The sequence below is a fragment of the Cajanus cajan genome, chromosome 7 (assembly GCF_000230855.2).
Source record: "Cajanus cajan strain Asha chromosome 7, NIPB_CcT2T_4, whole genome shotgun sequence".
Taxonomy (NCBI): domain Eukaryota; kingdom Viridiplantae; phylum Streptophyta; class Magnoliopsida; order Fabales; family Fabaceae; genus Cajanus; species Cajanus cajan.
Window position 1 is genome coordinate 49,718,475 of NC_138523.1, and position 10,226 is coordinate 49,728,700.

At 30.1% G+C, this 10,226-nt stretch overlaps 1 protein-coding gene across 1 annotated transcript; it reads right to left on the minus strand.

Annotated features, from left to right (window-relative positions):
• Positions 1-248: 248 nt before the first annotated feature.
• Positions 249-3,440, minus strand: LOC109810630 (transcription factor bHLH30). The gene is made up of 2 exons (XM_020374140.3): positions 2,132-3,440; positions 249-981 (listed from the first exon to the last, which is right to left on the minus strand). The coding sequence occupies exons 1-2, from the start codon at positions 2,681-2,683 to the stop codon at positions 520-522; spliced, it is 1,014 nt and encodes a 337-aa protein (XP_020229729.2). The 5' UTR covers positions 2,684-3,440; the 3' UTR covers positions 249-519.
• Between the last annotated feature and the right edge of the window lie 6,786 nt (positions 3,441-10,226).

The window sequence follows — 10,226 nt, forward strand, 5'->3', positions numbered from 1 at the left end:
GCATATTCAAGATCAAGAATAATCTTAATATTTTTTGACTTTCGAAAATATAAAAAGAGAATACCACATACTACTATAAGATTACTATGCTAGGTTCATTGAAGATCTTATTTTCCATGTTAGGATTTAATATAAGGAATTTCTCTTCCAACGAAAAAGATTCTTCAAGTTCATCCCATCCTCCTCTATCTCTTTCTTGTTCTCGCTAGGTATAGACTCAAGCTATGTCAAGCCAAAAAGCACACATGTAACAAAAAAAAACCCCCACCAAACTATCATTACCTCATTTCTTAACGATGATGATGTTGATGGAGAAGATACATAGTGATAACATTTTCCAGCACACACCATTAATTAAAAAGAAAAAAAAAAAAAAAGAACAAACCACACCCCCCAAAAAAATATGCAAATCAAAATCAAAATATATAGTAAATATATAACAACTAATTATAAGTAGATAATAATGATAATAAGTATAGGCCTTTAATTAAATAAAACTCATAAAGACCTCGATGAGTTCTAGGACATTGATATTATGTTGGTCCTTTGTCTCTTAATATTTGCAGAAGCAGACTCATCCCCAACGCTCTTCTCCATCACTGCCTTAAGCGCTTCTTGGATTGAGCTAATGCAGTACTGTTGTTGGTGGCTATGGTCCTCGCTGCCACTGCTTGAGTCTGCTTCTTCCCCAGTTATGAACAACACGTTCTTCACACGCCCACCAAGCGTTGTGATCTCAGCTTTAAGGGTTCTTAGCCTCAATGCTTTCAATGTCTTTATGAGTTCAGGAAACAGATCTGACCTATCTTCACAGCACAACGAGGCTTTGATCACTGAGTTTCCATCTTCATCAGCTTCATCCTCTACTGTTAACTCATCAGACTCCGTAGGAACTGGACTCGATTCTGCTATCAATGATGTTTGACGCTTCAGCTCCTTCACATGCTGAATCACTTCCGCTAGCAATGATGCTTTATCTGTCTACAAAATACCAAAAAGAGAAAACAAATTAATTATGTATCATATCATATCATATCATATATATAATTAATTACATTGTCTTAATTATTTTATGATAGAATAATTAAAACACTTTTTATATTATTTTATGAGCATATTATATATAATATCAAAGTTGAGAATCAAAGACTAATGTACACTGAAATTGAAAATAATTGTACAAGGGACAAGAAATTAATGGTGGGGCTTTGGAGATGTTATATGAGGTTGGTAGGTTATAGCATGATGATTGTGAAGTGGAAATAGTGGGTATCTTTGAATGGTGGAAGTGTCATGCAGCATGTTATAGACGAGAATGAGATGAAATGGGTATGTATAGTTTAGATAGAGTGTGTGTGTTTGTGACTGACAAGGGCGCTAGTTTGTCTCTGGCTTTATTTCTTTTCATTCTCAAACTGAGTTTGACTGATCAACATTGTCCGGCAAGAAATTTCCATGCGAAGCTTTTCCACTGCTAGTTGGTTCCTCTTTATCGTGCCAACAAAGCGACATTAACGCTAATACGCTTTTCTCTCATATCCTCTTTAATTACTACTACTTTTTCTAGCTGTTCCTCGGAACTACCACACACACACAGTGCTCCAAACACATGCACATAATTAAAGTTATTAGTGTCAAGAAATTAAGCCATAAAGAAAAAGAAGAACAATGTGCAAACACTAAACAAAACAAAAACAAGAAGTCACAAAACCAAAAAGGGTGGTAAAAAAAGCAGGCAAATAACAACACAATCTTTGCACCTCATTTTCTAAAAGACTATTGTATTTTTGATTTTGTTGTTTTACTTATCAGACCAAAGTAACAGGTAGAATCTTGCAAAGATTTACTTATCGCACTTTGAATTGAAAAGTCCATAAAGAAAAATTAAAACACACTCTTGCACTATTGTTTACACAAACATGTTCGTACACGTTATAGTCGCGCGTGTAATAACACATGAGATTGATATCTTTAACTTTTGTTTAGATGATTAACTACACACAATAGTAAGTAATTCATAATTGATAATAACTGTAACATATATGGAGTACTTTATAATTTGAATATGTGGGTTATGGAAAGAATTTAATTAAGTTGAATTAATTTGAAGAATGAGTGAAATTTGACTTACTTTGGTTGTGCTAGGCAACAAGCTGCGAAGCTTGGCAAGGTGGTTATTGATTCTCTCTCTGCGTCTCCTCTCAGCTTCACTGTGACTCTTGGATGCAGCAAGGGCCTTAGCCTCCATGATTTCTTGAGCAGTCATCTTAGCCAGCTCGGTTTGGAGGCCAAAGGGTGCTGAACCGGGTTGAACCACCGGTCCAAGGGTATCAGATATGATCCTAAGATGGTCAGAAGATGAACCATCATATGCAAACTGAAGAGAGGGACCCCTTCTGTTGAACAAAGTTGCATAGGGTGAGGGTTGGGGAGGGACAAGAAAAGGGTCATGCTCTCTCACAGGGTTGAGGGGGTGATGGTGGTGAACCACTTGATGAGGCATAGACCATGGTTGATGCAAGATTGGAGAAACTTCACCATGGTACATGTTCAACCCTCCACCATAGATATCGTTGTTTTGTTGCTGCATCTGTTGCTGCTGAAGGAGAAGATGCTCTTGATAGGCCTGGTGGTAGTTATTGATCGCTTGAGAAGAACACTGACCTTGATCTTCCTGTATCATTTCCCTAGGGTCTAGCTGCCTCCTGTTTTATATCAACTCTGTTGAAGGATAATACAAACTCCAAGGCTTTATATAAGAATATTTTGATGGAGTGAAGGATTAATAATAAATAATCTAAGGAAGAAAATTTGGGATTCAAATGTCAGAAGCTGAGGTGGGTTTGTATGCTCTATTTTTTTGTTTTTTGTTTTGTCTGATATGAGTGAGAAAAAGGAGGATTGGAAGAAGAATAAAAGAGTTCGGAGAAGTTTGCTTTACACTTGCACAAGGAATACAAATGAAAAGGGTATTTCAAGGGACAACGTGGGTTGAAAAATGGGTCTTTTTTTCACACCATTACAATCATGAGTATATACTTTGGGATAAAAGACATAAATAGGAAAAGGAGGAAGAAAATAATGAATGATAGATATAATAATATAATAAAAATGAAAATAGGTAGCATATAATGTTGTACAAGTACAAAGAGATAAAAACAAAAATAATGAAGTAAGAGACATAGCTTAATTCCCTTTGATGTAGAATTGTGGTTTGTAATTGAATGAGTTACTTTGGATCTCTCTTGTGGTGGTGGGCGGTGAAAGAAAAGTCCAAAGGTTTTGGATTTCTCTTTCTCTCAATGTCAAATCTCTTTCACTTAGTAGTGTTTTCTGCCACAAACCTTTGTGCGGGGCAAGGTAAGCATCCTTTTACATTCAACAAAACTTTCCTTTTCCTTGGTGCTTTGTTGCTCTCTTTTTGGTTTCTTTCTTTCTTTTCTTCCTAATCTACTCTCTTTGCACCCTTCTGCGCACCAACACACTCTAACATATACAGAAACTCTTTTGAGTGCTGCTACTTCACTTTCCTTTCTGCTCACGGCATTTTCTCTGTCATACCTTTACATGTTAATGTTATACATGCATTATTATATGCTTTTAATTCATTTTTAAATTATCAATTATCGAATGACGCTATAAATAAATATTTAATCTAACTACATGTGTTTTGCTTTTGCACGTACGTACAGAAATAAGCGTATAGAAGTAGTGTATAGTGTATGTGACAGAAGCAAAGAATAGTGAACGCACACAACACAGATTGTCGACCGACCAAGGACAAAAAAGACTGATCATATCATCATCAATGCTAAGCCAACCATTTTCTTTCTTCCATTAATATTAACATTAAAACATTCATGCAATTTAGATAATAAATAAACAAAGAGTTTAGCTTTTGTGTATTATTAATATAAAAAAATTATATTAATAATCAATCAGAAAATATAGTGAGTATAGATTTTAATACACTCCAGTAGTTACTAAACTATATCTTTTTCATAAATAAATCATCAACTTTGTGAAACATTATATTAAAGACATTGGTTACGAAAGTAAATATTTTAAAAAAAAATTAATGTTTAAAAGTTATATAAAAATGAATTTCAATATTACACCATAATTAATTTCAATAAAACTTTATTTATTGTTATTTGTCTCCTTAAGATACCTGTTAACATCGCCCGATATTTTATTAATGCATTGAATATCATAATATTAATAAAAAATATTATTGAATGATTCTTTAACTACTTTATTTAATTCAATGATTAGCAAAACATCTGACTAGATGTATATCACAAGAAAAACTTATTTCTAATCAATATCGAAACTTTTACTTTTGAGAAATTTTATATCACAGTTTTTTTTTTATCAATTAATATTGAAGGGAATTCTTAAAATACTCTTTACTCGAAAATTTCTCAAGATATTACAATGATATACACTCCTTTAGATTACTTTTTTCATACACCTTTATCATTTGAAAAATTTATAATTATATATCTTTTTTTTATTTATAAATATTTGTGAATCTTGATAGGAGCATTTATCTTATTCAATATCTAAAAAAAAAAAAGAAGATAAAACCATTATAAACTTAAGTGAAAATTTAATATTTGATTAAACTTTAAATTCTTTTAATATAAATTATGTATGATATTAGACTTGCATTTTCTTAAAGTTAATTAGATCCCTTAATTCTTAAGATTAATCAAATTCGTTTTATGTAAATTTTCTTCTACTAGAAAATAATCAAGTTTTTTTTTTATCTATATATTTATTAGTTTATGATAAATTCGGGATATCAAATTAAAATTTGTTAAAATTATAAATTTAGTGAGAATTTATAAAATTTAAAAGATTTAACGAGTCGAGATTGAAATTTCACCGTACAAAAATCAAGATATTTTATTTAAGGTAAAACTTATTATTTTGGTTATTAAAGTATTCCAGTTAAAGACAAAATTTAAATACAATATAGTAGGTGTTCTTAGAATTGTTCCCTAATTATAATTAAATTTTATTTTGATAATGACAAAACTTAACTATGCTACCATAGGTATACTATCAATATTGTTCTCCATCAAGATTGAAACTTCTGATAATATACATTTGTATTTAATGTAAATTTCAATAATATATATTTGATAAAAGTATAATTCTAATCAGAAAATAACATTTATAGTACTGCATGTAAATTTTATCATTTAATTAATTCAATTTGTGATAATTTTAAGCAAAAAAAAAATGAAATTCAAAAGTTTCATGTAGAAATATGAATAATAAAGTCAAATTTATTTAATTTCAAAAGAAAATAACATAATTAACTAAATAAATTAGTGATTAAACTTACACATATTTAAAATTAAAAACAATACAATTAAGCCGACATAGAAAATGAAAAAATAATTAGAATTATTTGATTATAGTTGTTCTGAGCCCCTTGGGGTTTAGGTGTTTTCTTTCCCTTGGTACCTCGGTGAAGCCCCCCACGTTCTTCTATACTCTTGCCTTGCCCTTGCTATGTCCACGCCACCCTTTATGCCTTCCCCAACACCATGTAATCATTTTGTCTTCGAACACACTCCACCTTTCTCTCTCCTACGTCTCTTCGTTTCACCTATAACTATAACGTGGACCAATTTTTCATACTCCTCTTCTTTTCAAACCTGTTTATGCCAAAATTAATATTACTACACAAGAGACCTTCCTTCATTTCCACGTGGCATCTTACCACATACTAACCCAACCTTCAAGTTTAATCTAAACTAAAGTTCACCTCTTTCTGGCTTTTACCATATTATTACTAGCAACTCATCATATTGCAAATCAACAAAGATGAATTTAATCATTCCTATTAATTATCACGTTAATTAATTTGATTATCTCATTTTGAAAATTAGAATGTTGATTGTGTGCTTACTATATACATATAATGTGAAAAAAGAAGTACGACTAGTCTATAAAAATTCTCGTTCAAAACGCATAACATATCCATTGATTGATGATCTTAATTCCACAAGACTATGACCATTTATTTATATATATGATCTTAATTGGAAACTATTTTTCTTCGAGCTAGCTCTTTGTGTTTTAGTTTAACTTTGTTTCTTCTTCCGTTGACGTAATTGAGTCAGAGTTAGGAGACAACAAAGGGCAGCCAATAACGTGGTTTTTATAGGACAAAATTATTTTGTTTGTTAGCCAAAGAAAAAAAAAAGATTAACTAAATTTTTGTGTGAAAAGAATGCATACTTTGAAATGGGTTGGTAAGATATTGTCCAGCAGAATGTTAGAACTTGAAAAGGCCATACAACACCAAGGAAAAGGAATACTAGATGTTTCCATTTACTTTTGACAAGTGGCACAGTTTATCAAGCTCTCTATCTCTTTCTCTCTCTTTTTTATTTCTTCTCAAAATAATAACAACCCACTCTTTATTAAGGCTCTTTTTAATAAAACTAACTTAGTCACCTAATACACAATAAATTTTTACTTAATTTAACTGTAGCACTTTCTTTTCTGCATCCTTAACTTTGAGCAATAATTTATGGTTAAAACTTAAAACTTAAAACTTAAAACTTAAAAGTGATGATGAAAGTAGTTGAAGATTTTGATTGCTTTTTCTGCAATTTCGTCTATTAAAGAGAGAGTGTTTGGCAATTGTTGTAGCAGGGTCGGTGATTGGTCGAAAAGATGTTGAAAATGGTGGTTTGTTTGTTTGTCTGTGTTTGATGAGTGGTGTGTGCATGGTGAAAAAGAAGCAGGTAATTTAGTAGCCCTGGCTTAAAAGGCAAGTCTTAGATCTCTTCACTGGCAAAGCCTGCAAGATAATTACACGGTTCCATAAGCAGTTTTGTCATCTAAAGTTAAACAAAAATCATTAAAGCCTATACACATTTCATTTCCCTATTCAACACTATAATTGTTCAGTGTCTGGAGATAATCACAGCAAATTTCTATAATTACATTTTTAATATATTAATTCTGAATTCTGCCTTTCAGTGACTCGTAGTAATTAAGCCTCTCTATATATTTGTACTATCTGCTTAAAAATTAACTAAATTAAAAGTCGTTAAGAGATTCTTTCTCTTTCAATCAAAAGCTATATTTGGAGCTTTTGAGGCCTCCTAAATTATTTTTAAATTTCTCAACAAAAAAAAATTTCATGCAACGGCTTAATATTACTTTTTACAGTATATATCTTAGTTATTTTCAAATAAATTTTCTGATCACCATAAATGAATGAAATCTATCATAAATTAGAAACCAGAATTTTCTGTATTGTAGAAATATAATAAATCTGTTCACAATATATTGTCAAATGTCAAGTTGTTATTTTCTTTTTATTTTATGGTATTTTAGTAATTTTCTTGAAAACAATGACATTTCATTCTGAAAATGGGTAAGTGGCCTTTCTCTCGTGCAAGCCACCAGCTAATTTGTTTAAAGACCAATTTTTGATCAATTCTATCGATTCCTTATTGGAGAAAATTTAATTAAGTGTTATATAATACTTCCTCTTTTTTATTTATTAAAAATACAAATAAAAATAAAAAATTCTTATTTTTATATATAAGTAAATTTAACTATTTTTACATCTTTTAATATTATTTTTTATAAAATATCTTTTCTTTAAAATATGAATTTTTGGTATATTTATAATAAAGATAATTTTAAAAAATCTTATGAAAATAGTAAAATTTAGTATAAATAACTAATTTTTTTTAATATGTGTAAAACTTTTTTTTATTTATAATAAAGAAACATAAGGAATAAGTGTTTATAGTATTGTTGAACGGGCTTATATATATGCCTGCTTATATATAAATAAATAACCATCTCTATGCGTAAAGTTCTCTAGAGTTTAAATTATACATCACTGTTAGATTTGACTTTCTATTTAGCTAGCCTCAACTTTATTTAAATGTTGATTAATAAACGAAATGTTGCTAAAACTATCTTATTAAGAAGTTGCTAAAAGGGGAATATTTTTCAAAATAGTTTTAAAAAAGCATTTAACTCCCATTTTAACTTTAAATCGTGTCTAACATCTGACTATTATCAAATTCAAGACATTATTAAAATCGAAAGAAAGATACTAAAACAAAGTTTTGCTACACATATTTCAATTAGACCATGTCATGTCTAAAAAGATGGCATCAACATTTCAATTGTTCGGTCATCTTACTTTAATGTTTTATTTAGTCAAGCTTATATATATATATATAATTAACTACTATATTAATCACTTGTTATCCATTTAATTTCTTTAATCTTGTCTTTCGAGTAATTAGCATTATCATCATGAATGTTAACTAGCGCATGCATACTTTACTTTAGATACATTAATACACTACGCTAATTTAAATTAAAAGGTTTAAATAAATATCCTACATAAATTTTATATTCTCTGGAATAAAAGCATTTATATCATGAGAGAAGCTGTAATTCCGTAATATTTATAATTAATTGGATATCTACCTTGATAATTTATTATTCTTAACGTTAAGATTTATATTGTGAAAGACTTAGAATGATTTATCAAACAAGTTTAATAAATGCATAACCTTTTTTTTTTTTTTGAAAGAAAGCATAACCTATATTATTAAGCAATATTGTCTATGTTTTCAAGAAAAAACCTACATATATCACAATCAAATAGAATTTAAATAATTTATATTTTAAGTCTTACCAAATTTTCTTGAAACTGCTTTTTCCCTCATGCACAAATTAACTACTTGAGAGTTTACAATTATATAAAAATTGAAAGATCGATTAGTTTATTTTCATAAATCCTTAGTTAAAGGGTGGGTTTGCTATTCTTTTTAGTTGTTCATTGTCAATGCAACTTTTTCCCCGTCTGACATAATTAACCTGGTTTCAGAGCAACATTACTGCATAAGTAACGCAAGTTAACATGTTAATTGCAAGTACACATAACCACATTACTATGTCTCCTCTCGGGCACCCCTTTCACTATTTCTTTAGGGAAAGGGCCTTATCTTTTTCTAAATAAGGTCAGTCACTAGGCACTGTTTTCTTTTCTTTCTGCAACGCTACTATTAATATGCTTCAGCATGGAACCACCCTTTTTTATTTCACTTAATTATTATATAATATTTTTTTTGCTGTAGGGCATAGAAGCTTATAGAGAAAGGGTACTTGTGTTTCTAGGGCACTTTTGTGGTCACACGCATGTCTGCTTCGGTCCCATTCTTCTTAGCTTTTTATGTTCCATCTTTTTATATATAATTAACATACCTTTTTATGTACACATATTTTTTATTCTACAATACATAGTTTTCTATGTAGTGTTAAGAATTTAATTTTGGAAGTACCCTATTCAAACGTTTGATGATAGCTGCAGCACCACTAGCAATTTCCCTGTGAGTGGAGTTTATGATGACATCAGTCCCACCCTGTCATGACGTGTGCTCTTTCAATCTTAGTGCCTTTGCCTTCTTTACTTATTCTGCTCTCCAGCATTCACAACCAACTCAACCTGACTTTGCCTTTTCATTAATGAGTGATCATTGAAAATTCATCTTCCTTGTCTTTGCTATCAACACAAGATTCATGCATTTCTTCTCCTGAAAATAAATGAATGATAGGCCAAATTCATAACAACTTTCTCGGGCCAGAAAAAAATTCTTATTTTATTTGCGACATATATGCATGTATCTAGGTTTGTGGCATTTATATATGCTTCTTAAAACTACTTTTAGATAGGTCGATCTCAAGGATTGAGGTCTATCTCAATTGGTTAGTAAGAGTGTTAGTATTATAAACCTTCTTGATACTAAGTCTTCTCGTGGATAAAAAAAAAAGGGTCTATCATATATAATGAGATATACATTTTATCTAGTTATTTAATTCTACCGTTATTTGATTTTTCGTATATTTAAAATGTTTTACCTACAAACACTTAGTTGGTACTTGGGCAATGAGAGCATTACTTTCAAATTTTAATCAATGTGTATCGTTTTGAGAGACAGTATTAGATAGAGATTACTTTAATTTCTTATTATGTGAAAATCTCTATCTTACCAAATGATGATTAGGGTTGGTCGATTAGAATGCAAAAGAATAAATAAAATCAAGATCAGAGTGAGTAAGTATACATTTTCACATGCACATATACATGATGATGGATTGCTATTTATGCAATTTTAGATTTATCTTTTTATTTTATATTATTTTGACTTTGCAAAATGATTAAG